Genomic DNA, 20,729 nt, shown 5'->3' with positions numbered 1-20,729 from the left:
GGGGAACCCTCGGGAGCTGGCAGACGAGGGATTCGTTACATTTAATCCCCCTCTTCTTCGCCAAACACACTGTAACTCTCATCAATATTAACGGCCTCTCGGCCGCCTGGCTCCAGCCGCCCCCACCCCCCCGACTCCTCCATTCATCCTAACTCAGCCGCAGCCTGTCTGGCAGCAACCCCCGCCCCCTCAATGGGAGAGGAGGTCTCAGGACCAGTCCCTGCCGTGTGCCCCCAGCCTATCAAGCTGCAGCCCCCTCCCAGTGCGTGGGCTGGGCGCGCTGCTTGCCAGGCCAGTCTCACTCTGCGCGCGGAGAGGCACATTGGCAGCAGGCACCCGTCCTGCCCCAGCGCCGAGCACAGCTCCCCACTGATTCCCCGCCATGCAGCGACCCACCATGCTCCTGCTCTGCCTGGCTCTCCTGGCCCACCAGCAGGCAGATGTGAACGCCCGGCTACCCCAGGACTTTCCCCTGAAACACTCGTACCAGCCGCAAGAGAAACAACTGGTGAGTTCCTGTCTCCGGCCTGGTGCGGGCATGGCCCCCAGTGTCTCCCACGGGCCAGGGCATTCACCCAAACCTGGCTGCCTGTGTCTTTGCAGACACGCGCCTCCTGGTGCCACCCTGGGCTCTCTCACGGCCCCGAAGGCTGAGAGAGTCTGGAGAAGGGCAGGGCAGCCCCGATGCACACCCGGGAGGAAAAGACTCTTAGAGGCCAGGAGGACACCCAATGAGGGGGGGGGGCAGCGTCACCCCATCACTGCGAGGTTCTTGCTTTTTCCTCTGAAGCAGCTGGTGCTGGCCAGTGTCACAGCCGGGCGGCCGAGCTTGGCAGCCAGTCCCTGTGCTCCCATGTGAAAAGCTGGGTGGGGCTGGCTGCTGCAAAGGGGAACAGAGGGGAGAGGGACTGGGCAGTCAGTTCTCTGCCCCTCAAATGGCTGTGTCAGTTTCACGAGAGGGTGAAGCTGGGAGCCCTGAATCAGAGCTCCCGGCAATGCCCAGATCAGGCGGAGGGAGGGGGCAGGGTAACTAGCTGTCACACCCGCTCCTTTAGCAAAGCAGCAATTTCCAGCAGGCCAGCTCCCCCCAGCCAGCCCTGGGGGCAGGGCTTTGCACTCACCTTCCTCCTTCTCCTTGTCCCACGCCGCACCCAGCTGGAGGAGCTGCAGGACGTGCTGGAGAAACTGCAGAGCAAGAGGATTTCCACCTGGGAGAAGAAATATAACCAAGTCCCCAAGGTACCATCCGGGGCTGTCCCGGCCCGTTCTGATTCCGTGGCTAAAGGATCCACGTGGGTAACGAACGCCCCAGCTGGGCAAGCCCAGTGCCCAGCAGTTCTGCGCTTCCATTTCTCCGCCTGCCCAGCGGAGTTTGCTGCTCGTTCCTCTTCCAGGTGCAGGCCCGGGGCAGCTCCCTGGCTGGTGGGCCCCTGTGCGGCCCTGCTGTGCTCCCTGGGGACCAGTCAGTGACCAGCCGCACTCCAGGCCAAGGGCTTGTTTTAGCAGTCTAGGCACAGGGTGGGTGTGGTGGGGGCCCTCCCCCTGCCCCAGCAGAGCCAGACCGGAGCATTTTGGAGCCATTAGAGTGATGGGGAAAGGTCACGTCTTTGCCTTCCCCCTCATTCCAAAGCTGCTGCCCCCCCTTGATTCCACGGCATACCGGGGCACACCGACGGGCCAGCTGGCCCAGTGTCCTGTTGCTGGCGGGCCGGTGCCAGGTGCTTCACAGGGAAGGACCAGAACAGGTGATTCTCGAGTGATCCGTCTCATCGTCCAGTCCCAGCTTCTGGCAGTCAGAGGTTTAGGGACGTCCAGAGCATGGGGCTGCGTCCCTGGCCGTCTTGGCAAACAGCCATTGATGGACCTGCCCCCATGAATTCTCCTTTGATCCCAGTGATACTTTGGGGCTTCACAACACCCCTGGTGACGAGTGCCCCAGGCGCTGTTGGGTGGAGAAGAAGCCTCCTTAGGTTTGTTCTAAGGCTGCTGCCGAGTCATCTCGCCGGGTGACGCCGGGTCCGTGTTACGTGAAGGGGTAAATGACACTTCCCGTGCCACTTTCCCCACACACCAGCCCTGAGTCACAGCCCTCTGTCCTTGCCCCCGAGTCGGCTCTCTTCCAACCTGAACAGCCCCAGGCTTTATACTCTCTCCTCCTGCGGAAGCTGTTCCACTCCCTGCTCATTTTCCTTGCCCTTCTCTGCACCTTCGCATGGCAACGGGAGACCCGTGGCCAGAACCTGCAGCACCCGCTGTGCCCGCCAGCCTGAGGTGCCTCCTTCCGCGAGGGGGCTGCCTCTCCCAGCAGCGTGGGCTGATGCTCACCCGGGAGCTGCTGTTCTTGGTGCAGCTGGAAGGGCTTGGCTCTGAGCTCATGCTGCCCTCAAACAGCTGACGCCCCTGCTCTCCTCCCCTGGCTTCACTGACCCAGCCACGCCCGGCGCTAGGCGAGGCCTCTGGGGGTGGGCTGGGCTCAGCAGCAAGGGTGCCCCTCTCTGCTCCAGGGAGGCGGGATTCCTCTTAACACAGAGGGCCCAGCTCCCAGGGCAGCCCCCGGCACCTCAGCCTTATGCCACCAGCGCCGCAGCCTTACCCCCGGCCGCACTGAGGGGGCTGATGCGGTACGGCCACAGATCTGGCTGGGGCAGCAGCGGGACCCAGAGTCTGTTGCTTCTGGCAATTAACCAGAGGTGCCAACGCTGGGACCGGGCCCAGCCCCCACTTGGGCAGCCAGTGCCCAGCCTTTGCTCCCCCAGCGAGCTGCAGGCCCGCATACAGCCCCTGCCCCTCGGGGGGATCGTACTGACCCCCCGAGACCCTGCTGCCCAGAGGGGTTTCAGGGGCCCGGCTGGAACCACAGGGTCAAAAGGCACCTGCCGGGGGGAGCCTTGTTTCCAAGTGCTGCCCGCTGGCACAGCCCCGCCCTTCAGCTGTGCCTCCCTTGTCCCCGCAGTGCTCCATGGGCCAGGCGTGCGCGGTGAAGAAGGGGGCCCGCATCGGCAGGCTGTGTGACTGCCCCCGCGGAGCCACCTGCAACTCCTTCCTCCTCAAGTGCCTGTAGCCGCTGCCCGCGAGGGACCCCAGCCGCAGATCACCCTCCCACGCTGCCGTGTGTCGTGCTGCACATGCCTCCGCTCCACCTGGGCGGGGAGCCAGGCCGGCTGGCCGTGGCCACGCTGCTCAGCAGAGCCCGGAGGAAGGGGGTGGCAAGAGACCGTGGCATGGCCAGCGTCTGCCCCAGGAGGCTGCCGCAGGGCTGGGGTCTCCTGCGGTCTCCAGGGCAGCCCTAGGTGCCGGGCACACCCCCACCTCCACCTTGGCAGCAGAGCAGGCTGCAGCTGCCCTTTGGACTACGGAGACGTGGCCACAGCCCCTCCTGGCACCACTTGGCCCTGCTGCACTCCGGCCCGCAGAGCCACCCCCCTCCCGGCCGCCATGGCCCAGCCTCCATGTCCCCTCCAGCACCGAGAGGGGGACACTTCGAAACATGGGCTCCTGCGATCAGACTCCTAAATCCAGCTGTGAGCAGCCTGCACTCAGCACAGCTGAACCAGCTCTATGCCCAGGGCCCCAACCCTGCCAAGACCTAGGCCCGTGTGCACCCTTATCCGACTGCTCCAGGGGGCTACTAGTTGCCCCGGTCCCTAAAGCACTTGGCAGGGCTGAAGCCCCACGAGGGATTCAGGTGCTTGACCCCAGCCTCCTGCTCCTCCAGTCCCTCACTTCCCAGGGGTGCTGCTCAGCCACTTGCACGTCACCCATGAGATGATGAAACCAGGGCCACGGGTTTTGTCTTCTTTCAGTTGCTGCCTGCAGCCCCCTAGCACACCCCGCTGCCCGCCTGGCTCCCCCACCGCTTGCTCCCTTAGCCAGAGGCCTCGACCTTACAGCCAAACCAAACCATTGCATTGAAAGGTTTTTTAATGACATTCCTGGTTCCATTCAGTTTTGTAAAAGCCTTTTGAAGAAAATAAACCCTGACTGTTCGAACTAAGCCAAGCGTGGCCACCTGCAGCCTCTTTCTAGCAGGCAGGCGACACCTTCCCAGCGAGCCTAGACCTCAGTGTGACTAGATTTGAGGGAAAGCGGAAGGGAGGATTCGAGCCAGCCTGCTACCTGCTTTTGGGAACTGCCAGGCCTGGGTGCGGGTCTGCCCCAGAGATCCCATGGCAGCAGTGGGTCCCAGGGCACCGGCTCTGGAGCCTGGCGTTGCTGGGAAGAGGAACCAGCCTGGCACCAAGGGTCAGTCACCTCAGACCGACAGAGCAACCGAACAGGGCTCGGCCCCAGGGCAGCACTGCAGGGATCGGAACAGAAGGGATCCGTGAGCTGTAACTCTCCCCTCATGGGGAGCAGCAGGAGCCCTGCAGGGCTGGCCGGGCACCTCCCTGGGCCAGTCACCCAGTGAGCGACACTAACTGCACCGGGGGGGCTCCTGCTGTTGCTCCGTCAGGGGGTCCTGGCCCAGCCCCAGCGATAGTTGTGGGGTGCTCTTCTGGGGGGAGGTTGGAGGGTGCTGTGCAGCAGTGCACTGGGCTGCTCTCCACCAGGAGTGGGAAGCAGCTGGGCACATGGGAGGCCAGGCCCACCCGGAGCAGTGACACGGAACATCCCTCAGCTCACGGGCAGCCCCAGGAGACAAGCCTGCCTCCCAGCTCCCAGTTAGCACTGCAGCTGCCTGCTCATTGGCACCCACACGCTCCCCTCCCTGCCGATGTTCGGGGCGCCCCAGGGAGGGTTTGGCCCCCTGCACCTTCCATGCACCAGGACGCTTCCCGGCTGGTAACGCCGGAGACGGGCCAGCTCATGGGAGGGGATGTTTAAATGGCTCTCCAGACCCCAGCCCAGGCTGGGGCAGGGACAAGCAGGCTGCTGGGAAGCTCCTAAACATCCACTCATTCGTCTCGTTGGTCCCCATGCAGGGCTGCCCACACCCTGCTGTTAGCCCAGGCAGCCCAGAGAACACGGCTGGGAGCTTTCACCCCCCTCGCCCTTCACGAGGACTGAGGTGCAGCTGCGAGCAGGCGACACTCAGCACTTTAAAAAATGCTACTCTAGTCTAGGGCGTTTAGGAGGAGCTGGCCCCAGCCTGCGCTGGAGGGAACCCACCTGCAGGGGGCATGGTTCCCTGACCTTTGAAGGGGGGTAATTAGTGACAGCTGTGCTGTGGGCTCCCTGGCACGCTCAGATCATTGCCCGCAGGGGGCATCCAGCAGGATGGGACAGGAACATGGACCACTGGTCTTCTGGCATCAGTCTGAGCTAACGCCCAGTACCAGCACCAGAGACATCTCCTCCATCCCCTCCCCATCCAGCCCCTGCCCAGGCTCTGGCTCAGCTGCCAATCGGGGCCCGCACTAGAGCGGCAGGGCGCAGTGTGACAAGACCCTTGGTTCCCAGGAGATGGGCCGGGGGAGCGGGAGGTCATTGCTGGGACTTACCCCTGGAGCTGGTCACAGATCAAAGCCCTACATCCATGGGGCATAGCCAGGTCCCCGGGGCAAATCTTTGCCCTGCCTGTTAGCTCCAGGCCCTCAGCTGGGAGAGGCACTGAGCTTGACAAGCTTCGAGACCCAAGAGACCAGCCCTGGCATTAGCACGGAGCAGCAGGGAAGTGTGTGCCAGGACCTGGCCTGCTGCTCTGGGGTCATGGGAGGGATGCACACAGGGCAGGGAGAGGGCTGGCAGGACTCCCTGAGCAGACAAGCCAGCTGCCCAGGAATACGCATTACCCTGAGGGAACGGAGGAGCTGCTGCCAAGGGCGCCCCTCCTTTGGCTGAGGGGCAGAGCAGCCCTCAAGCAGGCAGGGTCATGCTTCACTCCAGCAGTAACGGGACAGCAAGTCCCCCACGCCCCGCTGGCCGCCCCAGTCTGGGGCCTGTATTAACTAACAGCCCTCCCTCCCTGCACCGGGGTGGACAGCCGGCACTGGCAGGCTCAGAGGCTGCTCCTGCATCCAGGCTCGGGGTTTATTGTCTCAGAACCTGTGTAAGGAGAAGGGCTGGGTGCTGTGTTAATTCCAAGGGATGCAAGGTGGCAGCCCTCGCTGGGCACACACCCCACATCCCACCAGGCGCTGCCAGCCACAAAGGGATTCCTCGTGTGCACTGATGGCAGGAAAGAAGGAGCCAAGAAGGGATAGGACCCTGGTCCTCCGCATGGCAGGTGAGATTGACAGAGGGGAATCCCCAGTGCCTGGAGACCCAGCCGGCTGCCGAGTCTCCAGGGAGCAAGCAGAGCGGCGTTTGGCGTGGCTCTGAGTTGGCTGAACCGCGGTGCTCTCTGCCAGGACACAGCAGATCTCAGTCTCTGATGCCCGTCCCCTTCTCCTGCAGCTCCCTGGAGCGGGAAAGGGGATTAGCATCCATGCCCCAGTTCCCCGCACAGGACACAGAGGAGGTGGGCAGCACCAGGGCTGCTGGGAGTCAACAGACACTAAATGGACTCGATCTGCTTGCGAACTTTCTCCAGGGCCTTCCTGTCCAGCACCCTCTGGCGGTACATGACCAACAGGGCGAAGGCCACAGCGACACAGATCGTGGCCCCCTCAAACTTCCAGAAGCTGCGCGCTTCCGTCACCACTGAGCGGCAGCTGCAGAGAGAGGAGAGAGTCGACAGGGCTGGGATCCGAGCCAAGGGCAGGAGTGCTGCGCGACCGGGCAGCAACCGCAGCAGGTCCCAGCACACGCTGCCCAGGGCAGTCCAAGCGGCTTAGGCAGTGGATGCTGGGAGCTGCCCCACTGTATTACAGGGGAGGCTGGCTGCAGCGGGCCCCATTATAGCCATGCGAGGTGCAGTCTTGGGGCCCTCCAACAACACTGCCCTGGCTGCCCCCCCCAAGCTCAGGTGCCCTGGATACAGCATGAAGCAGCCATACCCAGGAGCCCAAGATGCCTTCCTAGGCTCTGTCCCAGCGAGCCCTGGCTGCCCCATGCTGCGCCCGAGACGAACCGCAGGGTCCCGGGGCTTGGCTCACCTCTTGTACTCCTCCTTCTTGGACACGGCGCAGCTAATTTGCTCGATGAAGCCAGTCATGCTGCACTCGGGCATCGTCTTCTGCAATCAAACAAAACCCATGTTCACACACTCTGTGGGGCAGGATGTGTCATTCCCCCCACCAGTCCTGAGAGGTCTCTGCTCTGCAGGGCATGACACCTAGTGTCCCGTCCCCCCCCACCCCCCCCCCAACTCTGAACCTTCAGCCTGACCCAGGCAGGGTGCATCCCACTCAGCACTCCCCAAGCAAGGGACCAGAGCAGGGTGTAACCACCAGCACTTGTCAGCGAGCCCCCCCCCCGGTCCCCACTACCTGGCTGCAGGGCAGTTCATCTCCACACTTACTGCTTGGAAGGTTGTACACAGGGCACAATCCTGAACAACGACAAAGTCTTCCGCTTGCCAGCACGGCGTGGCCACCAGCGGGCTCACTGAGAAGAGAGGGGAGAAAGGTTCAGAGCCCAGTCCAGCCACCCAGGGCCTGCAATCCGAGCAGCCAGGCTGCAGATGGAAGGGCAGCAGACTCCCAGGCAGAAGAAAGATTTTACTGTCAGCACTCGTCAGGTTTCCACTGAGCCTAACAAGCTCTTGAGTGACACTGACTCTTCCCCAGCTGAGCATGCACCAGGGCACCCCAAGAACAGGGTCTTTGATACTTCCTGGCCAACAGCCTCCCCCCTCCTGCGATGTCACCAAAGGAGCCTGCATCACACCAATACTTAGGGTGGGGAGCCAGGAGCTCCAGGCTCTGCCCCCAACTCGCAGACAGCGGGAGCCCTGCAGGCCAGACGCGCCAGCTCTCCACGAACCGGGCCCCACAACCATGGGCACGCTAGCCACGCCGTGGCGGCTGCACCGCCCCAGCACCCACCTGAGCGCTTGGCCTCGCTCGACACCGTCGCCTCTGCCAGCCTGCAAGGAAATCAGAAAGGAGCTGGCCTAGTAAACCAGGGGGCTCCTGGACTGAGCAAGGGGGCGGCTCCGCCCCAGGGCCCTGCCCAGCCTGGGGGCCCAGGGCCGCTCACAGGCGGCCAGAGCCACAGGGGCTTCACCGCAGCTCCACCCGTTTGCCAGGCTGAACCCGCAGCCCCGCCCTGCACCCGGGGCTCCAGGTGGCCCAGGCCGGGGGGGGCCGGGCCCTGGGGAGGGCGGCAGGGGGCTCCCTGTGGGGCTGGGCAGGGGGGCGGCGGAGGGTCCCCCAGGCAGGGGGGCCGGGCCCTGGGGAGGGCCCCAGACGGGGGGGGGCAAATGGGGGGGCACGGCGGGGGGGGGCGGGGGGGGGCCCGGGCAGGTTGGGGGGCCGAGCAGTGGGGGCACGGCGGGGGGGGCCGGCGGGGGGGGGGCCCGGGCAGGGGGGCACGGCGGGGGGGGCAGGTTGGGGAGGGCGGGGCGGCCCCGCTCACCTGAGGCCCCAGGCCAGGGCGCCGAGCGCGAGCAGGACGCGCGGCCCCATGGTGGGGGGGCGGAGGCGGTTCCCGGCCTCGCTCTCAGCCGCCTCGCCCCGCCGCCATCTTGGCCTGCGCGGGGCCTTCTGGGAGCGGCGGGAGCGGCCCGCAGGAGGCGGGGCCAAAGTGGCGGCGGCGCGGGGCATGACGGGAAGGGCGCAGGGGGATCCCAGCCCGTGACGGAGCGGCTCGCGGGGGCGGGGCCTCAGCGCTTGGGGTAGGGGGCGGGGCCTGGCTGGGGGCGGGGACTCGGCTCTGGGTCTCAGCCCCTCAGGCCAGCGCCGGGCGCTGCCCCCGGGGTCCCCCTTCCTTCCCCGCAGGGGCCAAGGCCGGGACGGGCTGCCTCCCGCCCCTTCGCAGCCCCATGGCCGGGGGGGGACGCTGCTCCGGGGCCCCGGGGGGGGGGGCGACGCTGCTCCGGGGCCCCGGGGGGGGAGGGGACGCTGCTCCGGGGGCCCGGGGGGGGAGGGGACGCTGCTCCGGGGGCCCCGGGGGGGGGCGACGCTGCTCCGGGGCCCCGGGGGGGGAGGGGACGCTGCTCCGGGGGCCCCGGGGGGGGGCGACGCTGCTCCGGGGCCCCGGGGGGGGAGGGGACGCTGCTCCGGGGGCCCCGGGGGGGGGCGACGCTGCTCCGGGGCCCCGGGGGGGGAGGGGACGCTGCTCCGGGGGCCCCGGGGGGGGGCGACGCTGCTCCGGGGGCCCCGGGGGGGAGGGGACGCTGCTCCGGGGGCCCCGGGGGGGGGGCGACGCTGCTCCGGGGGCCCCGGGGGGGGAGGGGACGCTGCTCCGGGGCCCCGGGGGGGGGCGACGCTGCTCCGGGGGCCCCGGGGGGGGAGGGGACGCTGCTCCGGGGCCCCGGGGGGGGAGGGGACGCTGCTCCGGGGGCCCCGGGGGGGGGGCGACGCTGCTCCGGGGGCCCCGGGGGGGGGCGACGCTGCTCCGGGGGCCCCGGGGGGGGAGGGGACGCTGCTCCGGGGGCCCGGGGGGGGAGGGGACGCTGCTCCGGGGGCCCCGGGGGGGGAGGGGACGCTGCTCCGGGGGCCCCGGGGGGGGGCGACGCTGCTCCGGGGCCCCGGGGGGGGAGGGGACGCTGCTCCGGGGGCCCCGGGGGGGGGCGACGCTGCTCCGGGGCCCCGGGGGGGGAGGGGACGCTGCTCCGGGGGCGAGGGGCCCGGCCCAGGCTGCTCTGTCTAGCCCCTGGCGGAGCACTCGCCTCGGGACCCAGGTCTTGTCCTGCCCTGGTCCCTGCAGGCGGCTCCGGGCCAGGGCCCTTCCCACCTCCGGCTCAGCCCTCGGCGTCTCCTTGGCCCAGGCAAGCCTGCGCTGGGGCTGGGGCGACAGCCGCTCCTGTGGGCCCGGCGAGAAGGCGGGCAGGGCTCCTGGCTTAGGGGGCTCCTGGCTTAGGGGGCCGGGAGCGAGGCCAGAGCCCAGGGCTGCCATGCAGCGGGCACTGCCGGCAGCCGGCCCCACGGCAGGGGTCACGTGGCAAACACGAGGCTGTGCAGCTCAAAGGCTTTTCTCGGCCCCCAGCAGACGCTGGTCCAATAAAAGGTCTGAGCTCGCCCAGCCTGGCTCTGGGGATGGCAGCTGCCTTGGTGGGGGCTGGACGGGCCGGCCAGGAGCATGAGACCCAGGACAGGAAACAAAAGAGACCCAGGTGCCCATTTTCACGGGCTCAGCTGTGAGAGGCCCAGGAGGAAAGCAGAATCCATGTGCGGGGTGTGTGTGAAATTTGCCCTTTAAGGCTCTTCGTGTCGATGATCTCGGGCTGCTGGCTGGCACACGGGAGGGTCTTTGACACCACACCAGCCTGCCAACCAGCCTCCGCGCTGCCCATATTCAGTGCCGTCAAAGAAACACCCCGCAGCCGAGAGCGAAGGCACAAGCTGGGGCTTTATGTCGTTAATTAAATAGCGCCGGGCGCCCGAGATACAAGGGGGCTCTGCCGGTGCCTGGGAGTGGAGACACTGGGCCCCACATTGGGCTTGGGGGCCCTGGGTTTTCAGACAGTCATTCCTACACGTGATGGAGCAGCGAGTCCGATTTACAGTGTTTGCCTGGCCCCCGGGGGACCCGCAGGCTGGTTTGGGAGAAGGGATCCTGGCTTGCCAGGGCTTCGAATCAACGCGCCCCTGGGAGCAACAAGCAGCCGAACCCTGCACCGTGGCTGCAGCACGGCCAGGTCTCCCCCACATCACTGCCCTCTCCCCCTTCCTTCCTGTCTGCAGCCCCCCCTCTTCTCCAGCTCCCCCCTCTGCTCCCTTCCCCTCCAAATCAGCCTGCAGGTCGCCCCCGCTCTCCATTCCTCCTCTCTCGGAGCATAGGAGCAGTGGAAAGGTTGACTGGCTGTGGGCCTGGCCCCTCGGAGACACCAGCTCCGGAGCTCAGCTCTGCCCAGCCGCCCAGCTCCAGGGCGCTGCCCGGCCCCCGCTGTCACAGAGGAGCAGGAGCATGGCAGAAAGGAGAGGAGTGGCACAGTGGCTCCGGCGTGGCGCCTGGTGGGGGGCACTATGGGGTGCTCCAGCGGCGTGGCTGCTGCTAGACCACGGCGCATTTACTGCTGCTTCTCTTCGGAGAACTTTTCAAGTCCAGGTGCCCTTTGGGGATTTTACCCTGAAAGAGAGAGTGAACGAGTCACTGTCGGGCGCCCCTTGCCCGCTGCTTTGGTGCCGGGCTGGAGGGAGAGCCGGGTCACTCAGTGGGGGCGCTCTCGTCTGAGTCAGGGCGGTCCCCATGCCCAGGGTGGGCACCCTATGAGCAGTATGACTGAGCCAATGCCCCAACGGGGTGCTAGGCGGCACTGTGCTGCTGGGAGTGCCGTCTGGGGTCAGGCTTCACCACCAGGGGTCATTAAAGATCCCAAATTACTGTCCTGGCCATGTTCCAATGTGGGGAGTTTCCATCCACCTTAGATACCATAGCCCCACCAGCATCCTGACCTAGCCTGGTGTATAGTACGGCAGTGTGATGGTTAAACAGCCTCTGTGCCCCTCCCCAGAGGTGGCTGCCCCTCAGCCCCTGGCGAGGGATCCTGTATAACCAGCCCCCACGCCCCACCCCAGAGGTGGCTGCACCTCAGGCCCAGGCAAGGGATCCCTGTACTGGGACCCTTCAGCGAGGAAGGTGCTGGAGAAAAGCAAGATCATTCACGGGGAAAGGCAGATTCATGCTGCTTTTCTGTCCTCATCTCAGCGCCTCCTGCTGGAAGGGGGCTGAGCTGCGCAGGTCCCCTCTCACTCGGGGGGGGCTCCCAAGGCTGCCCAGACCCTGCATGCTTACCAGTTTCTTGGTGGATTTCAGCAGGATGTCCTGGGCCAGGGTGTTGAAGGCCTGAGGGGAGAGAGGAGCCGGTTAGGGGCGTCCCAGCACGCCCAGCCGGGAAGGCCCCCCAGGGACACGGGTGGGGGCTGTGGGCTGGCTGGGGGAGGGGACGCTTAGCAGTGGGAAACAAGAGCCTCTAGGTGAATCTTACCGTCCCCCTCTCCCCGCTTCCATGGGAACACATGGGAAGGACCTGCCTGCCGGGGGGGCAGAGGTCCCCAGGGTGGGTCTCACAGCCTCACTGGAGCCCCCCACCCCATCCACTCCAGGGACAGGGAAGGGATCTGCCCAGGGTACTCCTACAGCCCAGATACTGGGAGAGACCACTGGGAGAGACCTCTCCTCCCTCCCCACGGGCACTGCACCACCCACCCCCTAGCAGCACCCCTCGTGGGTTCGCCTGTGGGCTGTTTCTCCCAGGCTGCCCCTAGGCAGTAAGCGCCCAGTGCAGGGGGCTGGTGGCACGACGGGGCAGGGCCCAGGGACCTTGGGGAGCCGCCCCATGGCAGGGAGCCAGAGCCTGCCCCGCTTACCTCCTCCACGTTCACACTGGACTTGGCACTGGTCTCAAAGAACCGGATCCCATGTTCCTTCGCGAGCTGCCAGGAGAAAAAGGGGCATTTGAGCCAGGCACCCAAAGCCTGCCCCCTCCCCCCCCAACCTCCTTCTCTCTCGCTAATGGCCCAGACCCGGCACGGCTGCCTCTCCGTCCTGGGGAGACACGGTCAAGGCCTCAGAGACACCCCAAGATGGGGGGTGAGATGGGAGGAGCGGGGCCTGGCCCTTGGGACTCTGCTGCATTCAGCGCCTGCTGGGGGCTGCCACCTTGTGTCCAGCTGCCCCCACCCCCAGATCCAGCCATGAATGACAGCATCACTCGCAACACCGGCCTGAGCTTGCCCCCCCGGGTACCTTCTCTGCACGCTCCCGCTGCACCTTGCGCTTGGTCTCCATGTCACACTTGTTCCCCAGGAGGAGGCGCTCCACCCCTGCAGAAGCATTCTGGAGGAGAGAGCAGATCTGGGGGAGATGCCTATTTCCCCTGGGCCCCGAGCCCGCCATCCATCCCCCTCCTGAGTCCCCCTTCAGCCATCCTCCAGGTATCCCACCCCTCCCTCACTTCCCCAACCAGACCCCAGTCCTGCATTCCCCATGGTCACAGCTCTGCCAGCGCCCCTCACTCCCGACCCGCAGCCCCCCACCCCCCCCCGGCTCTGCCGGCGCCCCTCACTCTCGATCCGCAGCCCCCCGCTCCCACCCGGCTCTGCCGGCGCCCCTCATTCCCGACCCGCAGCCCCCCGCCCCCACCCGGCTCTGCCGGTGCCCCTCACTCCCGACTCGCAGCCCCCCGCTCCCACCCGGCTCTGCCGGCGCCCCTCACTCCTGACCCGCAGCCCCTGCTAGCCCAGCCCTGAGCAACTTGTAACCCCACATAACACCTCATCTGGGTGGTGACCAGACCATGGCCCTCGCACAGTTCCCCTCCCACAAACCCCCCGCCATGACACAGCTGCCCCCGCCCGTCCCCCTCCCCCCCACACCTCCCCCCAGCCATGACACAGCTCCATCCCCAGCCCCCCTCTCCCCCACCTCCTTGATGCTCTTCATCCAATTCTGGATGTTCTCGAAGGATTTCTCATCTGTGATGTCGTACACGAGGATGATTCCCTGGAAGAGACGCTCGCTCAGTGAGGCTGGACCCGGGGCTGGGGTGTGCGGGCTTTAGGCCCCAGCTAGCCTGGCCCTCAGCAGTGTTTGGGTCTCTCCCTGGGCTGGTGCCCAGAAGCCCCCCAATCGTTAATGGAGCAGCTTGGACTGAGCACCCCCACACCCTAGTGCCTGGCAGGGGCCCCTCTCCTGGGCCCCAGCTCCTCGGGACGGCCCACCAGAGCCCCAGCTAGCCCCACTCCCTCCAATGCGGCCTGCTGAGATAGAGGCCCTGCCCGCTCCCAGTTGTGCTGTGTGTGTGGGGGAGCATGGGCTCCTCTGAGGCCCCACATTTCCCTCCTTGCTTGGCAGGCGCCTGCTGCCAGGAGAACTGGGTGAGACTCCCCTTCCTGGGGCTCCTGGGCACCATTCCGAGCTTGCCCACGGGCGGGGGGGGGGCTTGCAGGTCACCACAGAGTGCTCCTGCCCCACTGGGCCTGAGGGGGGAGAGACACCGTACCATGGCTCCTCGGTAATACGCCGTTGTGATGGTTTTAAACCTCTCTTGTCCTGCCGTGTCCCTGCAAGAGAGGAAGGGAAAGGGGGTTAATGGAGTCAGCAGTGTCTCTGACCCCCAGGGCTACCCTGGGATCCACAGGGGTGGGGGGGTGGCGGGGATTCCTTGGGCAACCACCCTGCCCAAGGGGACCCCAGTTCTGCCTCCACAGCTCACCCAGCCTTGGCCCCCCCTGCCCAGGTGGACGATGGGGGCTGGTTGCTGCTCCATGGGGCGGAGGCAGACTGGCAACCCACACGTTCCTTCCACACCTGCAGCAGGGCACAGCCACCATCCATGGGGCTGCCAGGGCCTGAACCAGCAGCTCAGTGCGGGCAGGCTCCGGATCTCCCCTTCCCAGCCCCGGAGCCATGCCAGTACCCCCCATCCCACCCCGGCTCTGCAGGTGCTAGGCAGGGCTCGAGCTGTGGTTCAGCTGGAGAGGGGGGCTGGGGGCAGGCGGGAGGGGGCGGCTTTGCTGGGGTCCCACTTACCAGACCTGGAGTTTGATCTTTTTCCCCTCAATTTCCACTGTCCGGATTTTGAAGTCAATCCCTGGAACACAAGACGGATGACGCCATCAGAGCTGCACGGGGGTGTGCGTGCGTGTGTGTGCGTGAAGGGGGTCCAGAGGCCCTGGCACGACCCCCACCCCGGGGCCAGGCAGCCAGGCCAACGGCAGGGCTGCTGGACGCAGTGGCGCTGGACTGTGGGGGCGGGAAGGAGACCCCTGGTGTGACTGGACTCACACCTGCCCCCAGCACAGATTGGCCGGGGGGGGGGAAGAGGATGGGCTGGGGGCAGTGCCAGCCTGGGGCTGTATCCCCACTCTCCTGCCCTGCAGTATTCTCCCTTCCCCCAAACACAATCCAGCCCCCCCGACCCCCCATCTCCAGTCTCCCAGAAACAGCTTGATGCCCCTGGGAGCAAAGTCCAAGGCGGGGGCTCTCCCGCCGTGGTGAATAAACCGGCTGCAGGCGGGTGGGAGCACGGAGCCCTCAGCTTCCCACAGCAGCCGCTCAGGATCCCTGGGCCACGGCCTCGCGCCCGCACCCCCCACCGTCCAGCTGTTGTCTGGCTCACTGCACATGGGGGCGGGGTGGGGGGAAGCCAGACAGATGGAGCCTCTGGCGCATCGTGCAGCCCCCACAGCCTGGCCCTCCCCAGACCCCCCCGCCCGCTGTGCCAGGGACACTGCGTGTTGGGCTGGGGGGCTGCGCTCGGGCGTGGGCAGGTTCCTGCCCCGTTTCCCAGGGTGGGCAAAGGAATGACGCAGCCCCGGCCCCACTCTCAGCCTGGCACCAGGGAACTCACATGCAGCATCCCCAGTGCGCCCCCCCACAGCACCACGGAGCAGGCTGTAGACTCAGGAGGGGGGCAGCTCCAAGCAGCCCCCCCCTAGGGAAGGAGATTTGTGGTCAGTGGGGTTCGGAGTTTCCAATGGGGATTAAAAATTGCAGCCCCCCCCCACTGCCCCCTCACCCCACTCCAACGCGCCCTAATGACTTCCAGCCCCACTGCCCCACCCCTCTCCAGCCCTGCTCCCAGGCATCACCCCCTGACCCCCCGGCACATGGGAAGCGAGGGGACGAGGTGCATTTGGAGCTGTCTGCCGGGGCACGAAGCTGAGCTGGAGCCAGGTAGGGACTGTCCTGCCTGAGCAGCTCTGTGGGCTGGCAGCAAGAGGGACCCACTGCAGAGGGAGACTCCCCAGAACCACAGCGGGCAGAGATCAGTGTAGTCCCGGCTGCTTCCATGGAGTGACGCTGATCTACACCAGCTGGGGGGTGTCTGGCCCTTGGACCCTAGTAATGGGGGTCTGACGAAGTGGGAATGTTCTTAATGTTTTCTTTGAATACTGTGTGGGTGCCTCAGTTTCCCCGATGCATTTCGTAAGTCTCTAGGTGGTGGGATAAGAGGGTGTGATTGTTGCCGAGCCCTAGAGGGCCAGTGTGATGGTGTCTGCACAGAGAATGGCCAACACCCTGTCTCCTGATGGCCTGGGCCCCTCCCCTGCAAAGGTGCCCACTGAAGGGTTGGAGAACAAAGAGATCAGGTGGCCTCCTGGCCGAGGAAAGAGGCAAAGGGGCTGGAGAGTTTCAGTTTGGAGCTGGCTGGGGAAAGAGAGGGAGGCCCAGACCCCTGGGGTCTGGGCCTCCCTGCCCCCCAAATGGACCTGACTTAGGTGTCTGGTTTCTGTACCTATAAGCTCTGTGTTAGACCATGTTCCTGTCATCTAATAAACCTCTGTTTTACTGGCTGGCTGAGAGTCACGTCTGTCTGCGAAGTTGGGGGGCAGGACCCTCTGGCTTCCCCAGGACCCCCCCTGGTCGGACTTGCTAGGGGAAGCGCACGGAGGGGCAGAGGACGCTGAATGCTCTGAGGTCAGACCCAGGAAGGTGGAAGCTGTGTGAGCTTCTTGCCCTGGGGAGAGGAGGCTTCCCCAAAGTCCTGACTGGCTTCATAGGGAGCAGTTCCAGAGCATCGCCTGGTGACTTCGTGACAGGGGGGTCCGGGGAGCGGTCTGCATTGAGGGGGGTCTGTGGAGCCCAGGCAGCCAGAAACAGACCAACCACGGGGCTCTTGAAGGTTTGGCTCTGTCCCTGCAACCCCCATGGGAAACACCAGCACCCCCGGCCAGCTGCACCCCTCCCGCCTGCCCCTGGGGGTTTGCAGACCTTGCCGCTCCCGGCCAGGAGGTAGAATCCGATCGGCCCATAGGCCTGGCTGTAGCTCGGGGTCCCCACCCGCTGGCCCAGCCTGCACCACTCGGAGCAGGACACATGTTTGTAACAGGCAGGACAAGTGGCTGTGAGACCTCGGGGGTGGGAGGAGGCTTCCCGCCAGCAGCTGGGGCACATCCCCACCGACCCACTGGGTGCCCAGGACACGCCTCCTGGGAAAGGGGGCGGCCCAGGGATTCGGGGCGAGATGGAGCAAAACCTCTCCCCAGTGGAATTCCCTGCCAGCGCCTGCGTGCAAGTCACAGGGATGTGTCAGGCCGTTTTACGGCTCTATAAACACTGCGGGGCTGGCGCCCTCACTCGCCCAAGGCCTAGGAAACTGTTTCACCATCTCAGGGGCAACTCCCCTGCTTGGGACAGGAGCTGCCAGCTCCAGAGGGGACCTGCAGCCCCAGCGATGCTGCCCCCAGCCCCCATGGCCCCTCGGCTGGGGCCAAAGTCTCTGCCCGAGGATCACTAATGCCCTCGCCGGGTTAAAAGGTGGTGGAGTCTGATGGAGGTGCCAGGTATGGTGCCCTCTGGGCATTGCACACACTCACCCAGCCCTGGGGGGCAGGGGAGCACTCGCAGGGACTTGCCCAAGGCAGCCCAGTGCGTCACATGACGGAGGCACTGCTAGAACCCAGGCGTCCTGCCCTCCTGAGCTTGGGACACGGCTCTAGCTCCCTGCGCTCACCACTAGTGCAGAGGGGCCACGGCCGAGGAGCTCACCCCGAGCCTGGGCCTCTGCACGGGGTGACCTGCCCCCCTCCTGTGGGACAGAGCCAGCCTTCCATCCCTAGCCAGCCCTCCCGCCCCCTCCCTGTCTGACCCACGGAGGGGAGGGACGAGCCTTCCATGGCTGGTGCACAAAGCAGCCAGACCGACTCCCTGAGTGGAGCCGCCTGCACCACGAGGCGCAGGGTGTGGGGCAGTGCCCCCCACGGGGGCAGGGCACATGCATGTACATGCACACGCAGGCCTGTGCCATGGGGTGCAGGGTGGGGGGCAGTGCTAGGTGCGCACACACACGAGTGCTCAGTGGTGCAGAGGGCAGGGCACTAGTGAGCAGGATGCCTGCAAGCAGTGTGGGGGGTGGGGGGCAGAGCTCACCAGTGAGTGAACCAGGCCGGGGCCATCCCAGGGGCTCTCAGCTCAGACCAAGCACCGGGTGACGTTAGTACCCAGGGAGGAGGCATGCTGCGTGCCCCCCCGCCCTCAACGGGCCTCGCCTGCCCACCCCTTGCTGTTCTGCACTCAGAGCTGCCTGGGGCTGGAGAGAGACCAGACAGATGGACAGACGGGGGGTTATCCAGGAGGGTCGGGGGTTCTGGGCTGGCGCTCGACCCGAGGACCGACCGCTCTCCGGGCGCCTCACGATCATCAGTGGCTTTGCGGGGCATGAGTCTGCCAGGGCAGGAGAACAGAGCCGTGTGGAACAAGACGTCGTCCTGTTTGTCGGGGGTGGCGCCGGCCCCTCATACACTCCAAACCGCTGCCATGGGGGACCCCGCTGCTCTGTTCAAACTGACTGGCCAAGGCAGGGCCCGGCTCGCACTCTGTCTCTGCAGCACCCCAGAGGCCGAACACCCCCACACACTGCAACCAGCGCTTACCGGGACGCATCGCAGAAGGGCGGCACCTCGAGGCCCCTGACCTGGCCCACGGGCAGTGCGGATTCGGAAGGGGCAATTCTTTAACTCCAGGGGAAAACAGGATTTTAAAGCAGTAAGAAGAAATGGAGTTTGCTGCTACATAAACGAGCCAGAAACTACCTAGAAACAGCGACCCCGACCAGAAACCAGGAAGAGCACTGGCTGGCCATGTTCCCCGTGACTGTAACGGTCTGCAACTGGGCCATGTGGGGCTGGCCTGCATCCGTGTGTCTGTCTGTAACTCGGTCACGCGGGGCTGATCTGTGTCTGCGTGTCTGTCTGTACCGTGTGGGACTGACCCTCGTCCGCGTGTCTGTCTGTCCCTGGGCTGTCTCTCCCCCAGTTTGGGGCTGCTTGCCAGGGAGACGGGCTCATAGGGTGTAACAACTTCCACTGCCAGCTCCTCAGGGCAGAACCCATTTGTGCAGGGCCTGGCGCAATTGGGCTCCCACCCCCAGTCCCGAGACCATCATAATACAGGGGATGGGGAAGTGATGCTGTGGGGGGCGGATTGACGTAGAGAGCTGTTAGTTTAGGGGTGGCCTGAAGGCTGGGGGAGGTAGGCACTGGTGAGGTTGGCATGGGGTTCACCCAGGATGGATGGGGGATTCCTAGGGGGGAGGTTCCTGAGGAGGTTTCAAGCAGCACACACCAATGGTATGGGGGGGCTTCCCAGGGGGCTGGACTGAAGGGTATCAGGGGGCATTCACCAATGGGGGCTTCCCTGGGGCAGGGAGGGTCCCTTCCTCCCCAGCCAGGGGGGGCAGACACTCACCGATGGTGGAGATGTAGGTGCTGGTGAGGTTGGGGGGCTGGAGGGGTCCCCCGGGGGGTTCCCCAGGCAGGGAGGGTCCGGGGGGGCCCCGGGGGCGAGCACTCACCGATGGTGGAGATGTAGGTGCTGGTGAGGTTGGGGTGCTGGAGGGGTTCCCCGGGGGGCCCCGGGGGCGGGCACTCACCGATGGTGGAGATGTAGGTGCTGGTGAGGTTGGGGTGCTGGAGGGGTTCCCCGGGGGGCCCCGGGGGCGGGCACTCACCGATGGTGGAGATGTAGGTGCTGGTGAGGTTGGGGTGCTGGAGGGGTTCCCCGGGGGGCCCCGGGGGCGGGCACTCACCGATGGTGGAGATGTAGATGCTGGTGAGGTTGGGGGGCTGGAGGGGTTCCCCGGGGGGCCCCGGGGGCGGGCACTCACCGATGGTGGAGATGTAGGTGCTGGTGAGGTTGGGGGGCTGGAGGGGTTCCCCGGGGGGCCCCGGGGGCGGGCACTCACCGATGGTGGAGATGTAGGTGCTGGTGAAGTTGTCCTCGGCGAAGCGGATGATCAGGCAGGTTTTGCCCACCCCGCTGTCCCCGATCAGCAGCAGTTTGAAGAGGTGATCGTAGGACTTGGCCATGGCCCGGCCGGGCCGCTCGGCTCCTGGGCAAAACTTTCCTGCAGCCGGGAGGCGCCAAGGGGCGGTGCCGGCTCCGCCTCCGCCCGCGCCCGGCGGGTGGGGGAAGCCCGGACCCCTCCTCCCGCCGGGCCCGGGAGAACCGGCTCTTGCGCGGGGAGCCCGGCTGGGGAAGCACCCTGGGCAGGGAGGGGTTAACCAGCACGGGGGCAACGGCCTCCAGTTGGTCTGCAGAACCCCCAGCTGGGCTGGCAGGGGCTGCGGGTCGGGAGTGAGGGGCACCGGCAGAGCTGGGGGGGGGGCAGGGCTGGGCTAGCAGGGGGCTGTGGGTCAGGATTGAGGGGTGCCAGCAGAGCTGGCGGGGCGGGGGCAGACCCCAGGGCTGGGATATGCTTGAGCTGAGCTGGGTTTCTCTGGAATTCCTGCTAAACAAAGTGAGGCGAGGGGCAGGTTTTCACCATAATTTACTGAAGCTGTTTTGTCTAAACGCAGCCAACTCTTAGTCGGGTGGGTCCCACGGTGGGGGAGGGTCAGTCCTACCCTCTCCCTCCTCACACACCGGATGCTTTTCTCCTTTACTTCCTCTCTTGCCCTAGGGCTGGGAGCCCCTGAAGCAGAACAATACTGATGGGGTCCGGTTCCTTTCTCCACCCTGCTCTGCCGTGGGAAAGCAGGAGCCCTTAAATCACAGCGGGTCCGGACTCAGGACTGGGATGCGGCATCAGCAGGTCTCTGTGTTTGTGTGGAGCCCGGGACTGGATGAGCAGCAGGGACAGGCTGTGGGTGGAGATTGAGGGGCCTCTCAGGGCTGTGTTGACCTGTGGGGAGCCCAAGCCTGAAGTAGCAGAGGGGCTGCAGGACTGAGGGACACTGGCAGAGCTAAGCCGGGACTCAGGGCTAGGATAGCAGGTGGCTGCAGGTCAGGAGTGAGGGGCACCCACTGAGCTGATGGGGGACCCAGGCAGGGATAGCAGGAACGGCGTATCAGGACTG

At 66.0% G+C, this 20,729-nt stretch overlaps 3 protein-coding genes across 6 annotated transcripts; 1 reads left to right on the top strand and 2 right to left on the bottom strand.

Annotated features, from left to right (window-relative positions):
- The first annotated feature begins 201 nt into the window (after positions 1–201).
- Positions 202–3,981, top strand: LOC141977088 (cocaine- and amphetamine-regulated transcript protein-like). Its single transcript, XM_074938385.1, has 3 exons — positions 202–508; positions 1,156–1,239; positions 2,954–3,981. The coding sequence occupies exons 1-3, from the start codon at positions 383–385 to the stop codon at positions 3,059–3,061; spliced, it is 318 nt and encodes a 105-aa protein (XP_074794486.1). The 5' UTR covers positions 202–382; the 3' UTR covers positions 3,062–3,981.
- JTB (jumping translocation breakpoint) lies at positions 3,910–8,564 on the bottom strand. Its single transcript, XM_074938383.1, has 5 exons — positions 8,401–8,564; positions 7,869–7,909; positions 7,343–7,428; positions 6,978–7,057; positions 3,910–6,593 (listed from the first exon to the last, which is right to left on the bottom strand). Exons 1-5 carry the CDS (start codon positions 8,448–8,450, stop codon positions 6,437–6,439), a joined length of 414 nt encoding a protein of 137 aa, XP_074794484.1. The 5' UTR covers positions 8,451–8,564; the 3' UTR covers positions 3,910–6,436.
- Positions 8,565–10,695: 2,131 nt separating this feature from the next.
- Positions 10,696–19,862, bottom strand: RAB13 (RAB13, member RAS oncogene family). Of its 4 annotated transcripts, none has more exons than XM_074938378.1 (9): positions 19,616–19,862; positions 18,306–18,389; positions 14,461–14,521; positions 13,931–13,991; positions 13,354–13,431; positions 12,676–12,765; positions 12,297–12,362; positions 11,722–11,772; positions 10,696–11,055 (listed from the first exon to the last, which is right to left on the bottom strand). In XM_074938378.1, the coding sequence occupies exons 1-9, from the start codon at positions 19,737–19,739 to the stop codon at positions 10,981–10,983; spliced, it is 690 nt and encodes a 229-aa protein (XP_074794479.1). In that variant the 5' UTR covers positions 19,740–19,862; the 3' UTR covers positions 10,696–10,980. The 4 variants fall into 4 exon arrangements, with proteins under 4 accessions (XP_074794479.1, XP_074794481.1, XP_074794480.1 ...); XM_074938380.1 differs by lacking the exon at positions 19,616–19,862 and adding an exon at positions 19,120–19,138; XM_074938379.1 differs by lacking the exon at positions 18,306–18,389 and having other exon boundaries at positions 19,616–19,838.
- Between the last annotated feature and the right edge of the window lie 867 nt (positions 19,863–20,729).

The sequence above is a fragment of the Natator depressus genome, chromosome 24, assembly GCF_965152275.1.
Source record: "Natator depressus isolate rNatDep1 chromosome 24, rNatDep2.hap1, whole genome shotgun sequence".
In the NCBI taxonomy this organism is placed as follows: Eukaryota; Metazoa; Chordata; order Testudines; family Cheloniidae; genus Natator; species Natator depressus.
Note: the sequence above shows the minus strand (reverse complement) of the source record. Positions and strands in the feature narration are given on the sequence as shown.